This window comes from Pseudorca crassidens, chromosome 19, assembly GCF_039906515.1.
Source record: "Pseudorca crassidens isolate mPseCra1 chromosome 19, mPseCra1.hap1, whole genome shotgun sequence".
Taxonomy (NCBI): Eukaryota; Metazoa; Chordata; class Mammalia; order Artiodactyla; family Delphinidae; genus Pseudorca; species Pseudorca crassidens.
Genome location: NC_090314.1, coordinates 49,823,063 through 49,849,254, shown reverse-complemented (window position 1 = coordinate 49,849,254; position 26,192 = coordinate 49,823,063). Strand labels below are relative to the sequence as shown.

The 26,192-nt window shown below is 40.7% G+C and overlaps 2 protein-coding genes across 4 annotated transcripts in view; one reads left to right on the top strand and one right to left on the bottom strand.

Moving 5' to 3' along the window:
* DDX42 (DEAD-box helicase 42) overlaps window positions 1-6,804 on the bottom strand; it is a 53,174-nt gene extending 46,370 nt beyond the window's left edge. Inside the window, exon 1 of one of the 2 annotated variants that reach the window (XM_067717443.1) lies at window positions 6,237-6,804. The gene's annotated coding sequence lies outside the window, so the exon portion shown is untranslated. Of the gene's footprint in view, window positions 1-6,225 lie in introns of both variants that reach the window. The other variant, XM_067717442.1, reaches the window with a different exon arrangement.
* A 176-nt stretch (window positions 6,805-6,980) lies between these two features.
* On the top strand, window positions 6,981-25,663 carry CCDC47 (coiled-coil domain containing 47). Of its 2 annotated transcripts, none has more exons than XM_067717454.1 (13): window positions 6,981-7,191; window positions 11,453-11,721; window positions 12,195-12,302; window positions 13,509-13,683; window positions 15,126-15,247; window positions 15,627-15,692; window positions 17,837-17,938; window positions 18,140-18,250; window positions 18,957-19,042; window positions 20,720-20,778; window positions 21,291-21,400; window positions 21,622-21,789; window positions 23,969-25,663. In XM_067717454.1, exons 2-13 carry the CDS (start codon window positions 11,458-11,460, stop codon window positions 24,047-24,049), a joined length of 1,452 nt encoding a protein of 483 aa, XP_067573555.1. In that variant the 5' UTR covers window positions 6,981-7,191; window positions 11,453-11,457; the 3' UTR covers window positions 24,050-25,663. The 2 variants fall into 2 exon arrangements, with proteins under 2 accessions (XP_067573555.1, XP_067573556.1); XM_067717455.1 differs by having other exon boundaries at window positions 6,983-7,140.
* Window positions 25,664-26,192: the final 529 nt, after the last annotated feature.

The following is a 26,192-nucleotide window of genomic DNA, read 5'->3' as shown; positions in this document are numbered from 1 at the left end:
TTAACTAGAGGAATTTCGTTTAAGGAAGAAATGTAAGCATGTTTATATGCTAAAGAGTAAAAGCCAACAAAAAGAGAAACTAAAGATTTGGGATGACAGGAAAAATCATAGGAACAAGGTGTTGCAGAGACCTGAAGAGACAAGATCAAAACCTTTAATAAGGAGTAAGTAACTCTTCCCCCTAGACTGAGGATAGAAGAAAAGGATGGGCATAAATTAATCCTACTAAATAATAAAGGGTTCAAATTACAAAAGAAATAAATCAAATACTTCGTTTTAAAAATTCAACTGCCACAAACAGGCAAGCAATGTGACTTTAGGGGAGTGAGAGTTGCTTAATGGTTTAGAGACATAAGACGCAAAATATGCGTTTAGAATATGCGTAAAGAAATATGCGTTTCTTTAACTCTTCGGAGATTTGGGTCAGCCAAAAGACTGAGAACACTTAAGTGCCCCCAAGCCTTACACTAGTGTGAGCTAGGTCACACTGCCCACGTTCCCTAACTAATTGCCTCTAGCAAGGCCAAACAACTGTGCTATCTATACCCCACTGACTAGAATGTCAGCTCCGTGAGGGCAGGAACTTTGCCTGTTTTGTCCAACATAGTATCCTTAGTGCCTAGTGTATACAGTACTCAAAAAATTTTATGATGAATGAATAACTATCATGCATTCAGGCTCTTCAGAATTCATCCCAGTATTTGTGAAAACCATCATCTCCCGTTATTACAAACCTTGCTATCTAGCCAACCAGTCCTGATTAAATCTAAGCCAGCTCATCCTCAGTGCACCACTAATTCTTAATTTCTTGACAACAGTTTTTCCTACTATTAGTCCATGTATATGGCTACAGATCCTTGACAAACAGAGGTTTGAGGGGCTGTAGCTGATATAAGAAGCACAAGATGGCCAACCTAATCTCTATTTGGTTTCATGATGTTCAAAGAAAAAGAAAAAAAAATGAACCCTCCTCTGCATAAGTTATTGAGGCTATTAAAATTAATTTTCAGTCTCTAAGCAAACATTGTTTGGAGAAGAGACATCCATTAAACAGTTAATAAGAAAGTCAAAACATAGTGAGGATATTAAAAAATTAACTGTAGTCCTGCTATTCGTGGGTCTCCTCAAAGCTCCCTTTATTTGGTCTACACACACACACACACACACACACACACACACACACACACACACACACACACACACACACACCCCTGGGCCTTCTCTCAGGTTACAATATGCCTGGTACATCCTTCCCACAAGCTGGCAAACTCATCAAATAGCTCTGAAACTTCACCTCTGCCTCCATAAACACTTCTCAAATTGATGACAGAAAAGGTGAAAAATCACCACATGGCTTCTGACACCCAGGTAAAGCTCACAGACTTCATTAAAAACAACCACCAGCAACAAAAACAATCCAATTTTAAAAATGGGCAAAGGACTTGACATTTCTCCAAAGATATACAAATGGCCAATAAGTATATGAAAAGATGCTCAACATCACTAATCATTTGGGAAATGCAAATCAAAACTGTATCACCTCATACTCATTAGGATAGCTACTATTAAAAAAAAAAGGGCTTCCCTGGTGGCGCAGTGGTTAAGAATCCACCTGCCAATGCAGGGCACAAGGGCTCAAGCCCTGGTCCAGGAAGATCCCGCATGCCTCGGAGCAACCAAGCCCATGCGCCACAACTATTGAGCCTGCGCTCTAGAGCCCGTGAGCCACAATTACTAAGCCCGTGCACCACAACTACTGAAGCCCGTGTGCCACCTAGAGCCTGTGCTCTGCAACAAAGAGAAGCCACTGCAATGAGAAACCTGCGCACCACAATGAAGAGTAGCCCCGGCTCGCCACAACTAGAGAAAGCCCGAGTGCAGCAAAGGAGACCCAACGCAGCCATAAATAAATAAATTTTTTTAAAAAAGAAACCTACACAACAGAAAATAACAAGTCTTGGCAAGGATGTGGAGAAACCAGAACCCTTGCACACTGCTGGTAGGGATGTAAAATGGTTCAGCTGCTGTGGAAAACAGTACAGTGGCTCCTCAAAAAATTAACCACAGAACTACCATATGATACAGCATTTCCTCTTATGAGTATAGACCCAAAAGAACTGAAAGCAGGGACAGACATTTGTACACCCATGTTCATAGTAGCATTATTCACCACAGCCAAAAGGTGGAAGCAACCCAAGTGTCCACGGATGGGTAAACTAAATGTGGTGAGATAAATATATAGCAATAGTATTCAGCCTTGAAAAGGGAGACAGTTCTGACACATGCTACAACATGGATGAGCCTTGAGGACATCATGTTAAGGAAATAAGCCAGTCACAAAAGGACAAATACTGTATGATTCCACTTATATGAGGTACCTAGAGTAGCAAATTCAGAGACAGAAAAAAGAAGGGTGGTTGCCAGGGATTGGGGGATGGGGAGTTACTGCTTAATGGGGAGACGGTTTCAGTTTTACAAGATGAAAAGTGTTCTGTGGACACTATGGTGGTGATGGTAGCAAAACAATGTGGATGTACTTAATGCCCCTGAACTGCCCACTTAAAAATGGTTAAGTTTTTTTACGTGTAGTTTACCAGTTAAAAAAAACCTTGAAAATCAAAGAATCAGAATTCCACTTGCACATGTATTTTTAGATTGTTATTTTATCCAGTTTATGAGAGAGAATGATGCTGTCTAGACCTCAGTTTCTACTCTGAAATGCAAACATATTTGTGAAATTTCAGTTACATTTTTTCTCTTTAAAAAATAGTGCTTTTTAAAATAAAACATCCAATCTGAAAAGAATTAGCTGTATAATAGAAGCATAAACAAAATGTATAAGCATTTGCTTTAAAGAGAACAACCTGAGTTGGGTCTTAGAAATAACAAACATTGTTTTATATAGATCAATAGCCACTTTTTGCTATGTGCCCAGTACTGAGGGATAACACCTCTCCTTTCCCATAATCTATAAAAGGCGACTCTATGTGGTAAAGTATTAAATGAAGTATAGTGGGTCAGAAATAAATAGTGAAAAGAGAAAATGAATTTCCGTCTTTTTTCGGCAGGTGTTTGTTAATATAGTGGAACTAGGGAAAGTCACGCTCAAGGGAGATGAGCACTCAGATGCTCCGCAAAACCTTCTCCCAGGTACCTCCAGACCCTGGCCCCAAACCTCCCGGCCGTACATTTCTGACCCTGTCATTCCCTTCAATTCAACAGCTCTCCACAGTTACTCAATCAGGCTGGAATGAGGCTCTCCATTGTGGCAAGAACTACTTTACATGCACTTTGGTGAATGCTCTTCCCTCTACCTGTATACCCTCCCCACCAAATCCTATACCTACCATAGTCTTATCCTTCAAAGCCTATCTCAAATACCAACTCGTAGAACTATGACATGAAGATGATTCCCCAAGAGAAGTGGTATCTCCTTCCTCAAACTCCCTTTCTAGTCTTAAAACACCCAACATCTATTCATAACTATTTGTGTTCTTGTTTTATCTCTCCAACTCCATGTTACAAGTTCTATGGCTAAAATAGCAGGCTTATTCACTTTCTTCTCTTTTGTTTTCCAGAGAATACACTCATTATTCAGGTTTATTCAATATATGGGAGACCCAAGGCAATTTACAACTTGGCTAAATAGAAAAATTAAAGACAGCTGAAATACCTGCTTGGTACTGTTTTAGGCGCTGAAATGTTGTGATTTAGCAGAAAATCATAACAGCATAGTAAAGTAGTACAGACTATGGAGCCAAGCTGACTATGTTTAAACACTGGCTTTGCCACTAACTTGATGTGAACCTCATGGAAGTTACTCAGATTCTTTGGCCTTAGCTTCTTCATCTGTAAAATGGTGAGACCATCACCTGCTTCACAAGGTTGGTGTGAAAAAATGAATTCATACACAGAAATACACTTAGAACAAAGCTTGCCAAATAGTGCACAATATGTATTAGCTGTCATGTTTATCATCATCATTTTTTCTCCAAAAATCAATCTCTCCATTGGTAAACGGAGAATATCAAGCTAGACTTCTCAGGTTTCTTTAAACTCAGGGATTCCATACATCAGTGCCACATGACACTGAAGATGTCAGAGATCACTACGAGCTGACAAATGGGGACAGGCTTCATAAGAGAGCTAGAACCCAGAAAATGGGGTTTTTTATACAGAAAGATGTAAGCTGAGTAGAGAAGTGTGAAGGAAGAAGACATTCTAGGGAGGAAAGCTAGAAATAGCAGTCTAGGGAGTTAGAATAAGTTGGAACATAAAGAAGATAATTTGGCGAGAGTTTATGTTTTGGACAATCAAATAAGATACGATCTAAATGACTTTAAAAATAGTGGACTAAAAACAACTGATTATAAAACTACATTATCACTTGTGTTTTGGGAGAAGAAAGATTTCTAGTGACAGCTGATCACCATCCACTCTAATAATCTGCCTTGAGAACAACTCACACTATAAATCTGTCGGTTCTTTAACAAGAATCTGTTCAAAACCCAAGAATTTCAACACATTCTTCTAAAGCCAAATACAAGTAAATGCTGGATTTCACTTATTTTAAAAGCATCTCTCTTCTCTCTGCTGGCTTAAAGAAACTAAGAGCTGATTACGTAAAGATTTGATAAAACTAAAATATAAAGAACTGTACTCTTCCACAAATTACACTAAATTATTACAATGTAAGTCAGTTCTTACCATTTCTCTGCTCAAAACCCTAAGACAGTTCCCATCTCAGGCAGAAGAAAAATGAAATCTTCACAACAGCCTAAAAGGTCCTGGTTGTTCTGTGCTTCCCCCCACCCGCACCCCCGTCCCCCCAGTTCTTCCCTGACCTTATCTCCTACCACTCCCTCCTTTGCTCACAGTGTTCCAAGCATGTTGCTCTTCTAACTGTTCCTCTAACAGGCCAGCATTGTCCTTTGCAAGGTCTTTATACTTGCTGTTCCCTCTGCCTGGAATGATCATTCCTCCAGAAACTAGCTGGGGTCACTCCCTCACCTCCTTCTAGTTGCTTAAATATCAGCTTGTATGTAAATACTTCCCTGACCAAGCTATTTCAAAATGCAACACCTCCCCTTCCCTCTTTGCAGCTTTATTTTTTTACCTAAGGCATTAATTATCTTCTAACATACGGTATAATTTATATATGTGTTTTCTGTCTCTCTTTCCCTCACCAGAAAGTAAGTTTCATGAAGGCCGGGGTCACACACCTCGAACAGTGGTAGGGAACAGGCACACAGAAGGTATCAACAAAAATATTTCTTGAGTGAATGAATTGCAGATTAGGCCATATAATGCCCCTTCTGGGTACAGGAAAATACAACATACATTTTTTTCCCTCCACCGCTTAAAGTCTAAAAATTAATTTTGGTATGAAAGACTTATTGCCCACCTTCCACTGGGCTTGGATCTGGAAAGTTAAAGTGAATTAAAGCAGAATCTCTGCTCTTTAGGAGTTCGGGGGTGTGTATACAGGGGACAATAGATATACAAAGATCATTTACAAAAAGCAATATGTATGGGAAGCTAGAGGAATGTGAATGACTGACCAAAGGAGTGAGGGGCAAAGCTTCCACTAAGGTGATAAGGAAGCTATGATTCCCCCAAACTCTCGACTAGTACGACTGTTCTTCCTTATATTATTGGCGCGTATGCTTGCAACTCCATATAAATTATTTACCCACATCAGATAGGCTCCTAAGTAGGCCGCAAAAAAGTTTGTGTGACGATGGTGATGCTAATCACGGATGTACTCAAAGCTACACCAAGATTACCGACTATATCTTTTACTGTCCTCAGATTTGGCAACTTTTCCCTATCAGGTCCCCCGACTTGGAGACTAGCATCTGCTAACTGCTGCTGGCTTGGGTCAGAATCCTCCCCGCGGGTATCCCTCACCCGGAGCCCAGCACCCTGCAAATCCCTTCCCTTGCAGGGCAGGCGGCCGGGAGAGCGCCGCCTCCGGAACGCCGCCAACTGGGCCTCGTTAAGAGCTGCGGGAGAAGCGGGAGCCGTGGGAGGACGGCGAGGCTCGGAAGGGCCCCTCGAGGTTTCAGTCACGCACTCCTACTACTCCCCAGCCCCCTGCGCCTCGGCTTCCCCGAGGCTCCGCCGACTCTTTGTTAAGAGAGGCCGCGGTTCCCTGGCCCTCGCTAGGCCCCACAGTTGCCTTGCGGTGCCCCCGAGGGGTTACGGCCCCGCGTCCAGACCCACCTCGCACAAACCTGCTGCTGCGGCTGCAGAGGCAGCTACTACTACCGCCGACGCGGAGAGAATCCCACGGCCCGAAGTACGAGCGGTCCAGACCCCGTCCCACCGCGCTCCTCGCTCTCCGCCCCCTTCTTCGCCGCCGCCGCCGCCGCCTCCGCCGCCTCTCGGCCCGTAGCTGACGCGAGGAAGGGGAACAAAACCGGACATGCGCAGTGCAGAGCGCGGGCCGAAGGGCGGAGCCTGAGCTATGGCTCCCGGAAGGCGCCGCGAGCTCCTGGCCCTAAAGCTCCAGACTGCCTCACAGACACCTCAGACACCTAACAGGCACTACTGCTGGATGAAGAGTGTTCACGGCCCGTTTAGGAAGTGGGCCTGGAAGTGAAGAAAGTAGCACTGACTGGGAGCCGCCAAAAAATCCCAAGAAAGAGGCTCGAGTGGAAACCACATGTACATAAAATCGTCGATCCTCTAAAGTCCGCTCCTTTGCAAATGCGACCTGGGCAAGATTTCCCCGCGTGCCTCTGGCCACGTGGTCCCGTAGAGCATGGCGACTTTTAGCATCCGGAGCACGGGTTCAGCGTGATGACAACTTGACTGAACCCTAGTGGAGAGCACAGGGATAGGCGCGGGCAGTTCCGGCCCAGGGGCCGGGCTTATGTAACTCTCCCAGCTTCCACACCTCGCCTCAGCTGGGCGGGGGAGGAGGAGGTCTCGCTCGGCCCCCTGAGCTGTGTCCCGCCCCCGCGCCGTGCGCAGGCGCGGACGGGCCGCACGCATTCTACGTAACGGCTGGCGGAGGCTACGTGAAGAGTGGTGCGGCGTGACTGAGCTACCTGGTCAGGCTGTGTCCTAGAGGCGTTGAGGGCAGTAAAACCGCAGTGACCCGGCAGGCGGGGGCCGGCCCGAGAGGCAGGCAGGGTAAGGCGGCAGCCGCAGGAGCGCTGGGCCGGGTTCTAGCACTCGGTACAGGTAGGGAGCGGGCCGTGACGCGCTAGTCGGTGGGGTCGGGCTGGGCCGAGCGGTGACGCTGATTTGCGTGGCCTAACCAGGTCCCTTTTCCCACCCCATCCCCTAAGTCCAGCCTATGGTGACATGCCTCGGTCCCTGCGCCTTCTCGCCTTTCCCGACTTTCTTAAAAACAAACCAGACTTTGTCCACCCCAAGGCCCATTTTTTGTTGGGAGTTCTGATCAGGGTAGGAGTGACTTTTAACGGTTTTTGGGAACTTCCAGAACTGTGAGCAAATGCCAACCCACAGGGCAAAGTTAGAGCAAGCCCACAGCGTGCCAGCAGGAAGAATGGAGCGTAGAATTGATTCTGCTTGCTGGGGAAAGACTAGACCCCGCAGGCTTAACAGAAGCAGCAACCTCTGTGGTCCGTGTTCTCTGAAGGTTTCTAACATGACATGTTTTTATCCAACATGTGTAAGGAGACGGCAATGTCTCCATGATCTCCAGAAGCCTCAGGGTCTGGCCATTGTCAGAAAGGCCTACTCTAAAATGCCAACAAGGAATGATTCCTGCACTTAGTCCTCTTCCGTTTTTAAGTCCAGACCCAATCGCTGAGACTGCCAGGTGAGCTAGCAGAAGAAATCAGACCAGACTTGTTAGTGCTGGGGTGCCCTGCCCCAGGAGTCTCAGGACTGCCTCTCAGGCAGGGAGTTGTGCGTTTGAGAAATGAGTTGACAGGTGCACCAGACAGACTTCTGGGAAGGAAGGCCAAGGCACGGATGGCTTGGATAATTTTAACCTAAATATCCTTAAAGGAGCTCTGTTACAGGGCTGAGTTAACTTAGAAGTGCTTCTGTGGTGTGAACGTTCTAAGTGGAAATTCACTTTGAAATGACCAGACCTTTTGTCAGGGAGTTAATCAAGTTGACTGTGCCAGTGTTAACCTTTATTTGCTTCTATTTGAAAAAGTTTAAAACTGAGATCTGAAAGAGAAACACTAAAAATGAAGTATTTTTACACCTTAAAGGGTGTTCATAAGGCACAGTGGAAGGAAGTAATGGGAACTGCTATTTATTGAGTACCTTCTATGTGCCAAGCACGTATCTCTTGTAATATCCACTACAGCCCTGTGAGGCAAATAGTGAATGACTATCCCTTTTTTGTATGTGGGGAACAGGGGTTTAAGTAATTAGCCCAAGGTCACATGGCTGGCGAATGGTAGAGCTGATGTTTTGAACCAAACCTAACTCCACCAACATACGTGCTCCTTTTCATATGTCTTCCACTTTTGACTGTGAAGCTAAGGGTGTTTGGAGACACATCGCAAGCCTCTTTGAGGTTGTTGTCAAGAGGGCAGCTATGTTTTCCCATAAAATGTCCGCTGGTGCTAACGTCAAAGATCAAATATTGGAAAGGATATAATATTGGCCTATCCTTGGTGGCATATCTCAAATCATTGGTGGCATTTCTCAAATCATTGGTGCCTTTCAAAATTTATGAACTTTGTCCAATTTTAAGAATATTTCTTGAGCAGCCATGAGTTGCAAGGTATTGGGCAATAGCCTTTGATATTGAGCCAATTTCCTTTATGAATTTATGGTGTTGTAAATATGAGATATAGAATATTCACTATGCCAGAGCACCTTGAGAGATCAGTATTGGGTTGGCCAGAAAGTTCTTTCAGTTAGCGAATGTGTTGTTCAATAAAGTTCTTCACGAAAGTGAAAAATGTGTCTTTTTTGAACTTAAAACCGAACGAACTTTTTGGCCAACCCAATACATACTCCCTTTTGCCACCCATTCACTCTGTTAGTACTCAGCTCCCTGCATCCTGGCTTTCATACTTACCACTTTCTTGCAGTTGCCAATAATGACTTCCTTATTAACATTGGGAAATTTTTGGTCCATATCTTACTTGAACTTTCTGCAGCAATTGAAACCGAGCTCTGTTTCCTTCTTAGAAATATGCTTCTCCTTTGACTTCTGTGCTACCACTTCGACCAAAGTCTCTTTTTCTTTAACCATTCCTTAGTTTCCCATTCCAGTTCTCCCTATTATGCACAACTCTTAGCTGTTATGATTTGTTTCAAGACTTTTTGGTGCTTTTTTTTTTTTTAAACCTAACTCTTAATACTCCCTGGGGATCTAGCTCTTCCATTCTCACACCATCTCTATTTCCAGCTTAGGCGCATATCCTGAACTCCAGGCTTATACTTCAAATGCTTCCTTTCCTCCCTTTGTAAAATAGGTTATAATACCTTTTAGGATATTGTGAAAATTAAGAGATAAATGTTAATCATCTAACATACTGCTTGAAAACACTTAAAACTTTTCAACAAGTATTAAATTTAATTTATTGCCTTCCCCCAATTTTTTCGCTCCTTTATTGCTTTTTATTTCAAGGATGACTTTGTCCAGCTGTTAATCAAGCCAAAACTTGGAATCACCCCAGATCTTCCTTCCCCACATTCCTTATATTCAGTCACTTTATGCTGACAAATATAATTCTTAATACCTGTCAAATCTGTTTTCCTGTTCATTCCCAATACCACTGCCAGTTCAGTTGTGTTTTATCTCTTATCTAATTATCTCAGCCACTTCCTATTTTTCCCACCTCAGGTGCCCTTTTCTAATTCACCCTCTGTGTGAGCTGTCAGGGTTAAATTGCAAATCTGATTGTGTCACTCTCTTACTTAAATCCTTTAGTTGATTCTAATCATCCAAACTTCTCAGTGTGGTATTTAAATAAGGATGATCAAATAAATAAATAAATAAGGATCATCATGATCTGGCCTGTGCTGGCCTTTTTAGCCTCATTTCCCCCATTTGGGTCGACAAACCCAATGTTCTATCATACCAAACTCCTAAAATGCGCTGTTTCAGCCCTCTGTGCTATAGCTGTTCCTCAGTCTGCAGTGCCTCTTCTTGAGTGCAGGAACTATCCTTTTATTTTATTTTTTAAAGAACATTTTATTATAAGAACATAATAGAAAAATTAGAAAAGTATTCAATATAAAGAAAAATAAAGGCAAAATGTCCATAATCCTATCATACATAATAACTACTATTTATATGTAGATGTATGTATGACCTTCTAAACCTTTTTGTTTGTGTATTTGCTTCTAAAACAACTTGGGTTCTAACTTCATTCATAACAATTTTTAATAAACAAAATAAGTTTGTTTTTTGTATGTATGTATGGTTTAACCGGTTTCAGATTTTCCCTGTCATACTGTAACTCACGTCCTTGAAGCTAGGTTCTCTTGGCATAGTATCTGACATGGTGATATGCTCAGTGAGGGAACATTTTATTTGATATGGTAGGATCATTTTATGAAAAGCAGTGAAAGCCAGAGGAGTTTTATATTATTCTTTGGGTAATTGGTTAGCCTTCATTGGTGATTGAATCCTTATGTAACAGAAGTCATGTTTTAGAAGGATAACGGTAGTTTTTAGTGAGAAGTAGGGAGTAGGGAGAGAGTTGAGCAGGGGAGACCATTTAGGATAATACTGTGGTTCTTGAGTAGGTGGTGTTAGCAAAAATTGCTACTTTAAATAAGTAACAAAATCACTGCTACTGGCTTACGTTGGAGATGCTGCCTGAGAAGTGGATGATAGCAGGGATTCTGGAGGCAAAACTGGCATCAGAACATCGTTCTCTGTCACTTGGTGGTTGTATTACTTAGCATTTCTGTGCCTCATTTTCCTTATCTATGAAATGGGGATGTTAATAAAACCACTTTCTTCAGAGGGTTGTCATGAGGATTAAATTAGTTGCTTTTTGTAAAGCCTTTAGGACAGTGCCTAGCACTTTGTGTCTTAAACATGTGCTTTGATGATGATGATGATGTGCACACATACAGTTGATCTAAGAATGAATAGCTTTTCCATTCATGTATTATTTTTATTACAACCAACAGATAGTTGCATCTCATTCTTCTTTCATTACCCCTCTCCCAGTTTCTATATAAAGCTTTTAATAGGCGTTCAAAAACTGCGTACTGAATACACAGTGTAAATGGAAACCAACCTAAAGAAATTAAATGACTAGTACAAGATTTTACAGGTAACTAGTGAGAGAGTCCAGACTAGAACCCAGGCCTCTTGAACCTCAACTTATTATTCTTCATATAATGCTATCTGAAATGAACAGTATTAAATAAGAGAAAAGTGGGAGAGTCTTATATTTAATTTTTAACTGTTTACAAAATGTGATCGGTATGTGTAGAATGGCAGTCCACTTAGGGTTTTTGTTTTTGTCTTGTTTGACTCATTTTTAAGGGGCAATGAAAGCCTTCCATGCTTTCTGTGTTGTTCTTTTGATATTTGGGAGTGTCTCTGAAGCCAAGATTGATGATTTCGAGGATGAGGAAGACATCGTAGAGTATGATGATAATGACTTTGCTGAATTTGAGGATATCACAGAAGACTCTGTTACTGAATCTCCTCAACGAGTGATAACCACTGAAGATGATGAAGACGAGACTACTGTGGAGTTGGAAGGGCAGGATGAAAACCAAGAAGGAGATTTTGAAGATGCAGATACCCAGGTAAAGGTTCTTTTTTATTGATTTCTTGGGAAAGTGGAAGGATGGGACAATGTGTAACTAGCACTTTTCCCAGACATTAAAAGTAATGCCCAGGTCTAAGGAGACCTTTACCCTCTGGTATGCTCATTTTTATTCAGTAGGTGGAGCTCTTCTAAATGATTGTGGTATGTTCTCACCTTTTACATTCAACAAAAAATGAATTGTATTTTTCTCCTCTATGGAAAGCCTGGATGGAGGATGGTGGAGTGGGGGTGGATATGTATTGGTATGTGGGTGGGTGGGAATTGTATCATTTAGAACTCAGGGTTGAAATGCATGGGGGGGGTCATCATTTGTTTAAAATATGTAAGATCTCTGTGTTCTGTGCTTGCTGCTTTCATGTTCTTTTTTCCTTACAAATGTTATCTATAAAAATGAGATAAAATTGCTGGTGATGTTAGTGGGGGAAAACAGATTGTGCCTCATTTTCGTAGGAGGGAGATACCGAGAGTGAACCATATGATGATGAAGAATTTGAAGGTTATGAAGACAAACCAGATACTTCTTCTAGCAAAAATAAAGACCCAATAACAATTGTCGATGTAGGTATACAGGTTTTGAATCCCAAACTAACCAACAAAATATCTTGCTGTCATTAATCTCAGAAATATAATTAGTGACACGTAGCTGGTGTTGCTGTAACGTGGGAGCCATGAAAGAGTTTGACATCAGTTCTTCTGATGCAGTGGACACACGGAAAAACAACCTGTATCTTTTGTTGGGTTCTTTTTATATAAATTTATTTATTTATTTATTTTATTTTTGGCTGCGTTGGGTCTTTGTTGCTGCGCGCAGGCTTTCTCTAGTTGCGGTGAGCGGGGGCTACTCTTCATTGCAGTGCACAGACTTCTCATTGTCGTGGCTTCCCTTGTTATGGAGCACAGGCTCTAGGCGCACGGGCTTCAGTAGTTGCGGCACACGGGCTCAGTAGTTGTGGCTCGCGCGCTCTAGAGCGCAGGCTCAGTAGTTGTGGCACACGGGCTTAGTTGCTCCTCGGCATGTGGGATCTTCCCGAACCAGGGCTTGAACCCATATCCCCTGCATTGGCAGGCGGATTCTTAACCACTGTGCCACCAGGGAAGTACCACAACCCATATGTTTTTATTTTAGCCTTCCTAGTTTTATTTACCAAGGAATGAGGAGGATAGATGTTGGGTTTATTTGGGAGGTGGGACTCGGAATCAAGATGAATACAGAGGGCTTTCCAGCGTTTCATCCCATTTGATTATCCTCATATTTCCTTAAAGAATCTTTTACAAAGATGACCTGGAAGGACTTCCCTAGTGGCGCAGTGGTTAAGAATCCGCCTGCCAACGCAGGGGACACGGGTTCAATCCGTGGTCCAGGAGGATCCCACATGCCTGCGGAAGCCCGCATGCCTAGAGCTCATGCTGTGCAACAAGAGAAGCCAATGCAATGAGAAGCCCGTGCACTGCAACAAAGAGTAGCCCCTGCTCGCTGCAACTAGAGAAATCCCACGCGCAGCAATGAAGACCCAACACAGCCAAATAAATAAATAAATAAATAAATAATAAAACCTTCATTAAAAAAAAAAAGTAACACTGAAAAAAAAATGATGACCTGGAAAACCGAAATGGGCATATTTTTCAAAGTATAACCATATTCAGTGACAGTTATCTAACGTATCCACTTCTGTTTATGGGTTTTCTCATTCTCCTTCATACCTTGAGTTAGACTTCGTCCTTCAGCCTCAGCCAACATTAAATGGAACAATTGTTCTTCTTTAGGTTCCTGCACACCTCCAGAACAGTTGGGAGAGTTATTATCTAGAGATTTTAATGGTGACTGGTCTGCTTGCCTACATCATGAATTATATCATCGGGAAGAATAAAAACAGTCGCCTTGCTCAGGCCTGGTTTAACACTCATAGGGAGCTTTTGGAGAGCAACTTTACCTTAGTAGGTAAGTTAGGCTAATACAAGTCTAGCCACCTGTTTGAAAACTTTCTGGTAAGAACTGCTTATTCTGCTCAGTGTAAGCATCTAACTACTTTCATGGACTGCTGAAGAGGATGCTTTTTTTCCTTCTCTCAAGGATCCCTTTTTTGTTAGGTTTTGCATAATGAATAAATCGCATTCATGAAATAATTTTCTCACCTTTCATCAAACATTTGCTGTACAGCTTCAGATAGAATGAGACAATCAGTGTTATCAAAACAAGTTGATAAAAATCTAGCCAAAAGCAAAGAATTTTGACATTTTAGGTAGCTTGTAGCTTGATAAATGCTTTCAATTCATCTTTTAGAAATTGGAAGTCCTTCAAAATTCCTTCAGGTTTTAGGCACTTTAGTGTCAGACCCACTGTAGAGATGTACAAGATGTACACTGATACCTTAGAGGAAGTCCTGTAATGGTGTAGTGTAGGGGGTAAGGTAGACTCACTCACCTTCACTTCAGTTTGGCTTTAAACACTTTGTTTCCCTTTGATAGCAAGCAAGTATCCATCTCTTCTGCCCTTTAGCAGGAATGTGTACTATGTTGTGCTAGGTACTTTGCATACATTGTTTCTTATTTAATCTTTAGAACAATACTGTCAGTTGGATATAGTTTCTGTTTTCCTAAGGAGGGAACTGAAGTCCAGAGAAGTGTTAAAATTTGTCTAAGCTGTTCAACTGCAACCATGATATTAGAACCTAGTCTACCTGCTTCCAAAGTCCATGCTGTCCACTGTACCATATACTATTTCAGTACTTTTTGACCTGGAAATTAGGAAAAAAATAAGCAGCCTTTAATGCCTTCTACTTCCCTTGGTGTGTTTTCATTTGGTGTGTCAGTCTGCTTTACCTTGTAAAGTTGGACACTTTTTTTTGTACATTTGGACACTTTTTTGTACATTAATGAATTAAATGAAGAGAGGAAATTATTGGAATTTGAGCTTTTTGTAGCTCTTAATACCACTGTTATCATTTTGCTGCAGGAAAAACAAGCTTGGATAAAGTTAAATGAAAGGAAACAGTGAGGGAGTGTTGAATAGTTAGTATTAATGGTATTTTTAATTCACTACCTAGGTTTTTTTTTTTTAACTTTTGGCAGAGACATTTAAAGTGACTCTGCTCCATTTTGTACCTACTCTTGACATACTTATATTCCAAGCTGAATGTCGTTAACTAACAAGGACACACAAGTAATGCTAGAGTCCATAATTTTTTAATGGCAGCAATAAAGCATTTTAAAAGTAAAAGGAATAATGCCCATCTGTTGTAATCTATGTCTAAAGGAGAGTACTATAAGATAGATAAGTATTGTTAACCTAAAGGTACCGTCATTTTGGGGTCAGAGTAGAAGAGTGTGTGGTGATTAGGCCCCAACATTTCCAGTGAATCATGTTAATGGTTTTACCCCTAGGGGATGATGGAACTAACAAAGAAGCCACCAGCACAGGAAAGCTGAACCAGGAGAACGAGCACATTTACAACCTATGGTGTTCTGGTCGAGTGTGCTGTGAGGGGATGCTTATCCAGCTGAGGGTAAGTAGGGAATTTCTGGTACAGTGTATATCTTCCTTTCATTTTTTCCAGTGTGATCCCAAGTCCTGTAAGATCAGTGTCTCATTTTTTTCATGTTTGACTTAAAATGAGATCTAAAAATCATCTTTTGGGAATTCCCTGGTGGTCCAGTGGTTAAGACTCTGTCCTTCCACTGCAGGAGGCCCAGGTTCGATCCCTGGTCAGGGAACTAAGATCCTGCAAGCCATGTGGCACGGCCAAATAAGTAAATAAAAATCATCTTTTTTACTGACTGGCAAATGTAGAGTATATTTGATGAAGCATTTGAGTCCCCCTCCAATGTCTTCTCCTTATAGCAAACAGAAGTTGCAATTGTTCTCTTGGGCTTTTTGTTTTTTAGTTCCTCAAGAGACAGGACTTACTGAATGTCCTGGCCCGGATGATGAGGCCAGTGAGTGATCAAGTGGTATGTATTCTTCCTGCTGGTTTTCTCTGTACAGATTGAATTCTTAACTTCTTAGAGCTTGTTCTATTTCTTGCCAGGATTATATTTGGACTTTCTAACAACTTGTGTCCCTTGCCCAAAAAATGGAACCTTTTCTATCTAGACAGATCATCTTCCACTCAGTGTGAAACTGGGGGTGGAGGTGCAGGTGGGTGTGAGGAGACATATGTGCTTTTTGTGGGGAAAGAGGTAATACTTTGTCACCAGGTAGATCAACAGAATCAACCTGGATGATGGAGGTAAAACAGTTGTCACAGACCATTTGCCCTCACATCTGACTCTGCTTTTGGTATCTGCTTTTATCTTTGGCAGTAGGCTGGGTTTTTTTTCAAATATTTTTTGCCTCAAGTAATACATCTTGGGCTGAATGAGTTCATAACACAATATGGAGACCTTATTGTTTGGTATACTTTCTTTCCTTTGTTAAATTAACATGTTAATCTGAAAATTGTGTCCTTCATTAGAAATGCCACATTCCCCCTCCCTTCATTCTTCCAGTAAATAATTGTGCTGACTCCCACTGCAGCAAGAAACAAAAATACATGAGACAGTCTTTTATATAAGCTAGTAGAACAAGAAATGTATGCATATATATCAAAATACAAAGTAGTATTTGGTTAATAAGTGCTATATTGGTAATATAATTAGGTACTTTTTATTGGATTGAAACTCAATTGTTATTTTAAAGGTCTTATTGTTAGTTGGAAACCTGTTTCTTTTATTTATTTTAATTTTTCTAATGTGGCCGCTGATGATTTAACCCACTAGTTTTTAGAGCCTCCTCAGTTAAAACTCAAAGGAGGAAGTTTTGCTGCATCTTCTGCCATCTTTTTGTAGAAATTATTCTTTAGAGTGTTGTGTTAATCATTTTCAGTTCTTTCCTGAGGTAGATTTAATCTTCTCTTTTCCTCTGAGCCAGCCAGCCTTTTACCTTTTTTGCTGTTTTGGGGTTTTTTTTCCCTGCAATGAAAAGCAGCCTCAACAAACATATGGGTTTTTTATATTTTTAAGCCTTTTTATGTGGGTTCTGCTTAAAAGAGCAGAAAACCTTTCTTTAGCAGCTGACATCTTGCCAGATCTTTGCCATATTTCCCTTCATTAACATTTCCCTTCTTCCACATATATACTGGTAAATTTTGACCCAAACTTCTAAAGATATAGTTAATAAGACAAATAGGGCCATGTTTTATCATACCAGACTCTTTAGGCTATAACTTTATCTCTCTGGCCCAATGTCGAGTATTAAAAACTGTTTAACCTGCCTCTGGGGTGTTTCCAACACCAACAACCAATTCTCTGATTCTCCAGATACCAGTTGGGTGTCCAACAATTCAATTCAATTCTGATACTATCTACTTGGAGTTAATGCCAGATCCCACAAGTTAAAGGTCTCATTCCCACAAGATTGCCCACACTTCAGATGCCAGTTGCAGGCCCCGGGCCACCGTACTTCTGACTGCCCAGCTATAAATCTAGAGTTCCCACAGCCCTCCCCTCAGATTCAATAATTTTCTAGAATAGCTCAGAGAACTCAGGAAAACACTTTACTTACATTTACCAGTTTATTGTAAAGGCTGCAATTCAGGAACAGCCAAATGGAAGAGAGGCATGGGGGTGGGGTGGTGCACAGAGCTTCCATGCCTCTAGAGCTTGGGCCCCTCTTCATAGGGTCATTTAGGCTGTTGGCAGAATTCAGTTCCCTGTGGTTGCAAGTTCCTATTTTCCTGCTAGTTGTCGCTGGGAACTGCTCTTAGCTCCTAGAGGCCATTCTCCGGTCCTTGCCACGTGGTTCCCCTCCACCCCATAGCCCTTTCACACTTTCACCCTTTCTTCAAGTAGGGTCCAGTCCCTTTTGAGGACTCACTTGATTAGGTCAGTCCACCCAGGATAGTGTCCCTTTTGATTAACTGAAAGTCACCTGATTAGGGACCATCTGCCATGTAACACAGCATAATCATGGTAATGATAATACCATCACATTCATAAGTCCTGCTCACATTCGAGGGGAGGATGTATACACCAGCAGGCAGGCATATTGGGGGCTGTCTTAGAAATCTGCCTATCACAGAACCTAACAGGTGAGTTTTGTTGTTTTTTTTTTAAAGCAAATAAAAGTAACCATGAATGATGAAGATATGGATACCTATGTGTTTGCTGTTGGTACTCGGAAAGCCTTGGTACGACTACAGAAAGAGATGCAGGATCTGGTATGTCAGGTTCTTTTTCAAATAATATGTCGAAACTGTGCCTCTTTATTACATAAATGTTTGACTTCAGAGCATAAAGTAATTATATCACTTGAACAGTTGTATCACTTTGAAATAGGTCAGTACATATTCTCTTGAGAAAAAAAATCCTTGTGCATAATAAAATATCATGTCTTACTTTCAACTACTGTCTTCCTCTAGAGTGAGTTTTGTAGTGACAAACCTAAGTCTGGAGCGAAGTATGGACTGCCTGACTCCTTGGCCATCCTGTCAGAGATGGGAGAAGTCACAGAGGGAATGATGGATACAAAGGTAAATACAATAGAAGACATACATTTGTAGACCATTTACGGGGCAGTCTCCCTGAAAGTTACACTGTACAAATTCTTCATTTTATCTTCCTTTCCCACACAACCGGTAAAATACTTTCTTTAAACAATAGATTCACTTGTCAAAAAGACAGTTTTATTAGTCAAGAAATTCTCTCTAAATCAAGAACAAATTGTCCCTAGGATTGCCAATGGCTTTCAGGTTTTTTGAAAAAGGACTACTACTTTAATCCTTATCACCATGTCATTTAGTACGTTTGTTAAAGTTTCAGTTTGTGTAGAAGACAGGTATATAAAAAGCTATTTTTTTCCTATTGGTTATGTATGGTAACAGCACATCTTAGTATCATAAAAATATAGGATAGCTCAAAGACAGTTCTAAATGTAAGTTCTGGGTGATGTGGTTGTGAAGAATTCCTAAAATTATTTTAGATTTTATGTTCATGCTTTCACTCGTATTTTGAACACTATTTTGAGATATATTTTCAGCTGCTCAATTTTGATCATTGGTGTGACTAAAGAAGGGCAGTAGTTTCATCATAGGGAGAGTCCTTATTTAAATTTAATTTTTTTTAAGCTTTAGCCTTCATCATGTGCAAAAGTAAGGAGGATTAAAGAGTGAATATCTATGAAAAAAGAGAAGTGCATCAAACCTACTTTAAAAAAATAATTTTCTTTTCTTATTTCAGATGGTTCACTTTCTTACACACTATGCTGACAAGATTGAATCCGTTCATTTTTCAGACCAGTTCTCTGGTCCAAAAATTATGCAAGAGTACGTATGAAATAAAAATATTGAAATCAGTTTTCTTCACTAGCTTTCTGTGTTGAAACACCTGCAAGGTGCTTCTGCAATTTCCCTTCCCAAATGAGTGAGGGAAGTTGGTGACAGCATCCAAGTTTTCCTTTGCTTTGACTGCATGCATCGTGAAGGTAATTGAAAACCTATGGGGGACAATCAAATAAGCCTCCCCAGTTTGCAATTGTCACCGCATGTATGCATCACCCACTCAGTGAGGTAAATGAGAATCTAACAGAATGGCTAATACTAAGAAAATACAATTGGTAGTCTCTGTCCTTTGTAGTCTAGGGTGGTTGTTTTTTGGGGATTTTTTTCCTTTTTAATTTATGATGTGAATCTGTGACGTTTGATTTGTGTTTGATTGCAGGTGTATGCATTTTGTAATTCATGGCCTTTTCCGGCTTTCTACTTTGAATGGTTGAGTGATTATATTCTTTCTAGTGTATTATCAGACACCCTTGATGCCCGTAAAGTTTCTGGCTTTATAGTAATGTTGTTCGAATGTAAATATTCAGGGTTTGAATTTGCTGTTTGATTTCACATCCTGTTGCAGGAGAGCGTATTTAAGTTTACCCTTGGTGTAGAATTGGTTCTGACCTAAATTTTTGGCTAAGGACTGTGGAGTTGAATACAGTTAAAAGCCAATTTGAATTTTAATTTTGTGTCAAAATCACTAAGGTAATCAAAATTACTTATGCCTCTAGATGGTGTTGCATCATCCTTGCCTTGCTGAACTCAGTAATAACGCTTTGGACAAAGTATCACATTGCGGCATTCATGGAGCATTTTGTGTGTGGGGGGAGGTGTGGAGGGTTGAAAGTCAAAGATTGCAAGAGGATTCTTTGAAGAGTCAGAACTAAATTATATATGCTATAGTAGATTATTTCTCAACTTATTCTGAGCCTGACTCAAAAATAAGATCCTTCATCATAGGAAGATAGATGAAGAGTTAGAAATAAAACATAAAAATCCATCAAAACAGGGCTTCCCTGGTGGCGCAGTGGTTGAGAATCTGCCAGCTAATGCAGGGGACACGGGTTCGAGCCCTGGTCTGGGAGGATCCCACATGCCGTGGAGCAACTAGGCCCGTGAGCCACAACTACTGCGCCTGCGCGTCTGGAGCTTGTGCTCCGCAACAAGAGAGGCCGCGATAGGCGATAGTGAGAGGCCCGCGCACCGCGATGAAGAGTGGCCCCCACTTGCCACAACTAGAGAAAGCCCTCGCACAGAAACGAAGACCCAACACAGCAAAAATTAATTAATTAATTAATAAACTCCTACCCCCAACGTCTAAAAAAAATAAAAATAAATAAAAGGTTATTTAAAATATGGGCCGCATACTTAAATACAGGCTCATTTCTGGCTCCCCAGGTGAGATGGAATTATCCTGCCTGGAGGGGACATCACTGGAGGTGTTGAAGGATAGGATAAAGATACTTGGGAATGCATCCATCGGATAGACGAGTGGACCAGATGACCTGTAAAGCTCCTTCGGGCTCTGAGACTGTATTTAACTTGGGGATGCCAAGCCAAATACTGTGCTGATTATCTGCACAGTTATCTGTTCATCTAAGTGAATTGGGTGACTTATGTGCATGCAAAGTAACTCTCTCTTGCGTTCCTTCTAAATAGCTCTTTCTTTTATGACAGGGAAGGTCAGCCTTTAAAGCTACCTGACACTAAGAGGACACTGTTGTTTACATTTAATGGTAAGTGTTCTGTGTCCTGTCTGAGTTCTTTGTTTTCTGTGAGATGATCTTAAGGAGAGTATTGTTTCTTTCTAAACAATAGCTATAAAAAACTACATTAAAACTAACCCCAGGGACTTCTCTGGCGGTCCAGTGGTTAAGACTTTGCTTTCCAATTCAGGGGGTGCTGGTTCGATCCCTGTTCAGGGAGCTAAGATCCCACATGCCTTGCGGCCAAAAAACCCAAAACATAATAACAGATTCAATATTGTGACTAATTCAGTAAAGACTTAAAAAAATGGTCCACATCAAAAAGAAAATCTTTAAAAAAAAAAACCTCATGCCAGCTTATTGGTTTTTTGATTTCTTCAGTAAGAGATCCTTTTATATATTTTAATTTCTATTTTCTGCTGTATTTTAGCTGCCTAAGAAATTTGGAGAAAGGAGCCTATTAAAACAAAAAGAAAAAAAAATTAATACAAGAAGTATGAATGCTGCCATTAACTCAATAGGAAAATGGTTTTGTTTTCCAGTGCCTGGCTCAGGTAACACTTACCCAAAGGATATGGAGGCTTTACTACCCCTGATGAACATGGTGATTTATTCTATTGATAAAGCCAAAAAGTTTCGACTCAACAGAGAAGTAAGACCTGCAGCCTTAAGTTGGAGGCTTTTATTGTGTTTTTCCCCCCAAGGGGCGGTGGGGAGGGGGCCCAGCTTTCGATTATTTCAGTGATTTTATCTTTGCTAGTTGACTTAAAAGTGCTACATGGGAGTGGTTTTATGAAAGAATATTAAATGGGATTTTGTATCTGTTTGGATTGAAATGGATTTCTTATGAATTGCTTTGTTTCCTGGGGAAAGGGCAAACAAAAAGCAGACAAGAACCGAGCTCGAGTGGAGGAGAACTTCTTGAAGCTGACGCATGTGCAAAGACAGGAAGCTGCCCAGTCTCGGCGTGAGGAGAAGAAAAGAGCAGAGAAGGAGCGAATCATGAATGAGGAAGATCCTGAGAAACAGCGCAGGCTGGAGGTAAGACAAACTTTTCTTATCACTGGGGTAAAACTCAGATTTGTAAGAATGCCTATTTGCGCCATATTGGCTGTTAAGGTAATTCTGTGTAGGAATGTACACAGGCTGAAAGCTTAGCATTTTCTCAGCACTTGGGACAGTTGATAGCGCTGTAAAAAAAAGAATAATCCTTCCTGTTCAAACCATGTTAGATTGAGCCTCAATCCTGGAGAATGATATGAATTATCCTGTTCCCCCAGCATAGGCCCTTTTTGAAAGTTCCACTATCATCTTTCAAGCCAAACACATACTAAGGTAGAAAGAAATTTGGAATTTTAATAGAAGCCAGGACATGTGCCCTATGGTCCACATAAACTTGTTTTATAAAAATTTTATTTTGATTATAGAATTAGAGAATTCTAATATTTTTTCTTTGTATTTTGTTTTCTATTTTGTACATAAGTAGAATCTCAAACTCAAGAGCTTTAATAAGGCTGTAGTCCGTTATGTTTCAAACATCAGCATGTTCTCATGTTTTGTGAAGTAAGATGCTGCAGTCCAGCTCTAAAATTTTAAACCTTGTAAATGCTGATCAAAAAAGAGGAGAACAAAGTTCTGGGAAATGTGAATTTTAATGTGAATAACCTCAAGAATTGAAGAAAATTCTTGTAAGTGGAGGAGGCAAGCTGCCAAGAAAAAGTGAGCCCCTGGACTTCCCTGGTGGCGCAGTGGTTAAGAATCCACCTGCCAGTGCAGGGGACACGGGTTTGAGCCCTGGTCCGGGAAGATCCCACATGCCCCGGAGCAACCAAGCCTGTGCGCCACAACTACTAGAAGCCTGCGCGCCGAGAGCCCGTGTTCTGCAACAAGAGAAGCCACCGCAATGAGAAGCCCGCGCACCTCAACAAAGAGTAGCCCCCAGTCCCCGCAACTAGAGAAAGTCCACGCGCAGCAACGAAGACCCAACATAGCCAAAAATAAATAAATTAATTTTTAAAAAAGAAAAAAAAAAGTGAGCCCCTGTGTGGCACTTTAGTTGCTGGTAGAGTCGTTAATGCTGTTGAGTGAAGTGCCCAGAGTACCACAGCCCTCCTCTCATCCTTTCTCATCAGTCTTTGGTTTGGTTTGGTTTGGTTTGGTTTGGTTTAGTTGATGGGTATTTTTCCCCTGAAAATAGAGCTCTGTGTTTATGCAATCTTCTTTATAAATATAAATGGCTTTTTAACAGATATACAGGAAGAATCTACATGGACTCATTAATAGATAATGCCTTTCATTTTTCTATGAAAAAAAAGTTCTCCAGTTATTTCTAAGTTTGAAACTATAGTAGGTTTAAGTAAAAGAGGGGCCCAGAACTTAAGTCAGATTGTAAGTTGCTTGTGGGTGTAAACCATGTATTTTTTTTTAGAACCACCACTTTATAGTATCTAGGCCTAGGTACCTTGTAAAAAGATCCAGTGAATTAAATGGGAAAGGAGCCAAACAAAACACAAAAAACCCTATAGTGAATTTCTGGCTTGAATGGCTCATTTATACCAATGATCTGGACCTTCCTGCCACTACTGGTAGAGCCTTGTTTTGTTTTGTTACATATTTAATTTGAAAAGTATAGAGAAACATATACACAGACATTAAAATTAACCTTAATTCTACCATGTAAGAACAATGTAACATAATCCTTCAGTTCCCATCCCTAAAACCAACCACTGTTAATACTATATAGTTTATTTAGTCCCTCAACTGTGTATATTCAGTGTACTTATTTCATTTCTTAATGTAGATCATCTTATAAACTTTTTATATTAAAAATATAGCAATCTTTCAAGAAAGTGTCTTTCCATATTCTTTTTTTTTTTTTTTTTTTTTTTTTGCGGTACGCGGGCCTCTCACTGTTGTGGCCTCTCCCGTTGCGGAGCACAGCCTCCGAACGCGCACGTGCAGGCTCAGTGGCCACGGCTCACGGGCCCAGCCGCTCCGCGGCATGTGGGATCTTCCCGGACCGGAGCATGAACCCATGTCCCCTGCATCAGCAGGCGGACTCTCAACCACTGCGCCACCAGGGAAGCCCCAGCAATTCTTATAACTATCTTCTGGAATGTTATTTGTGATGCTAGCCTAAATAGTATAGGCAGTATTCTAGTTTTGACTTTTTTTTAAACAAGTACTGAAATCTTAGTTTGCATTCCCTCTTTCTCTCTAGGAAGCTGCCTTGAGGCGTGAGCAAAAGAAATTGGAGAAGAAGCAAATGAAAATGAAACAAATCAAAGTGAAAGCCATGTAAAGTCATCCAAGAGATCTGAGTCCTTATGCCCCCTGTAAGCTCTGAATTCACAGGAAACAAAAAATACCAGTTCATTTCTTATCTTAAAGTTTCCCAGTGACTGAGAAATCCTTATTTCATCATGTGTTCTGTTTTTGGTTTGGAGTTTTACAAAGGTCATAGATACATTGGAAGGACTCTGTTACAGTAATTTTCTTCCAGATAATCAAATTATTTTGATTATTTTATAAAAGGAATAATATATGAAATCTGTGTAGTTTCAAAACATCTTAAAAATTATAACATGAATCAGTACTTTTAGTGCTTGATATTTGAAGAAATATCATGAAATTTATAGATATATAATTAGATTGTTGCTTTTTGTTTAAACTAGGCAGTTGAAATGGCTATGAAGACTGACTCTAAACCAAGATTCCACAGATAACTATTGGAATTGCACAATAAACATTGCTTGGTGTTCTCTTCTGTGTCTACATTAAACTTGTAAAAAAATAAAATTCAGAACACTATATGTGGTGTTGAGATTTCAGGGACTCAACAGTCTAGTTCAGTATATGTTTATAGGTGGGAGGTGCTGATGACAGTATGATAGGATATCTGTAGGCTTTAGGATACTTACATGTATGTGGAAAATTCTAGGGATAGATAATACAGGAGCACGGTTTCCTCCTTACCTGATACCATGAGCTAATGACAATGTGAATGCTGTATTTTAAGTGGTTGTATGTTTTCTTGAGTAACAAATGCATGAAAAATTAACTGCTTCACCTAGATGAGATCAGTGGTCTATGTGAAGTCACAAAAGTTTTCCTTCTTGGTCGCTGCAACGTATGGGATGTTCACGGAGAAGCTCTGTTCTCTGTGTTATGGCCATATCCCTTTGCTTCTCCTTCTGGTTTTATCTCTTCCACAGTTGAGGCTGGGTATATTCTTTCAAAGAAATAGCCATGAATATGCATAAACATACTTTTAAAAATGAACTTTCCTAGACTATTGAGAGTTCCTTCTGCCTCTTGAGGAAGGAACTCTTGGGGGAGAGGCCCATCTACCTGCACAAGCATTTAGCTTGTTCAGATCTCTGCATTTTATAAATGCTTCCTACTAAGAAAGCATTTTTTAAGTCACTGCTTGTACCAGGTAATTTTTGCTGGGGATGGGAAGGGGTTGGGTTTTTTGTGGGAGAGGGGTGAGTGGGTATTTTTTGTTGATGCTTTATGTGCAGGTGTGTTCTGAGGCAATAACAAGTTGCTGTGAAAACAGCATGTGCTGCTGCCTTTGTAACTGCATGGAAACTTTTCACATGGGTTTTTCTCTAGGTTAATGCAGAAATGTATAAACTGGGAGATGCAAATGTAATATTTTTTTTAACAGTTCATGAAATTAAGTTATTAAAATAACAAAATTTAATTACCTTAATGCTATATAATTCTAGAATTAGCCTTGTTTTACAAACCTTTAACCTGCATTTTAGAAATCAAAGTTGGTATGCTTAGCTATCTTTTGATTAATAAAAGCTTTCTTAAAGTCCCACACATTTGGACCATGGCAGCTAATTTTGTAATTTAAGCATTCGTATGAACTACCTATGGACATATATTAAACTAATTGACAAAAGTCTCAGAGTGCCGCCTTTACTTTTCTGGGGTTGCCCTACAAGAGTATAAGCCCATAGTTGTTACCAGTTTTTGGTGTTTTGTTTTGTTTTTGGCTGTGCTGCACGGCTTACGGGATCTTGGTTCCCCAACGAGGGATCAAACCCGAGCCCTCGGCAGTGAAAGCGTGGAGTCCTAACCTCTGGACCACCAGGGAATTCCCACTAGTTAATTAATGTTTTATATTTTTAGAGCCCCATTATGTCATTGATGGGCTTCTCCCCAAAGTCCCCCACTAGAGTTAAGACACCATTGTCTCTCCTATGACTGAGAGGACAAAGAGAGGAGAATGTTGTTGACTGTCACACGTTAGAAAACCTGTCTTGTCCTCCAGTATTGTCTGCATTGCCTGGGCACTTAGCAATACCACAACAAGTGCTGGACTGGAAGATAGATAAAGACTTGGCCTTTAGTGCCAGCAAAACCAGTTACCAATCCTTTGACTTTGGGCAGGTCATTAACCTCTTTGAGTCTCTGTTCTGATCTTCCTT

What these genes read in the sequence shown, in the direction of transcription:
- CCDC47 (XM_067717454.1), top strand. Translation starts at nt 11,458, where the DNA reads ATGAAAGCCTTCCATGCTTTCTGTGTTGTTCTTTTGATATTTGGGAGT. An exon ending in TTGAAGATGCAGATACCCAG is followed by an intron (nt 11,722 to 12,194) that starts GTAAAGGTTCTT and finishes TCATTTTCGTAG; the next exon opens with GAGGGAGATACCGAGAGTGA. An exon ending in ACTGTTGTTTACATTTAATG is followed by an intron (nt 20,779 to 21,290) that starts GTAAGTGTTCTG and finishes TTTGTTTTCCAG; the next exon opens with TGCCTGGCTCAGGTAACACT.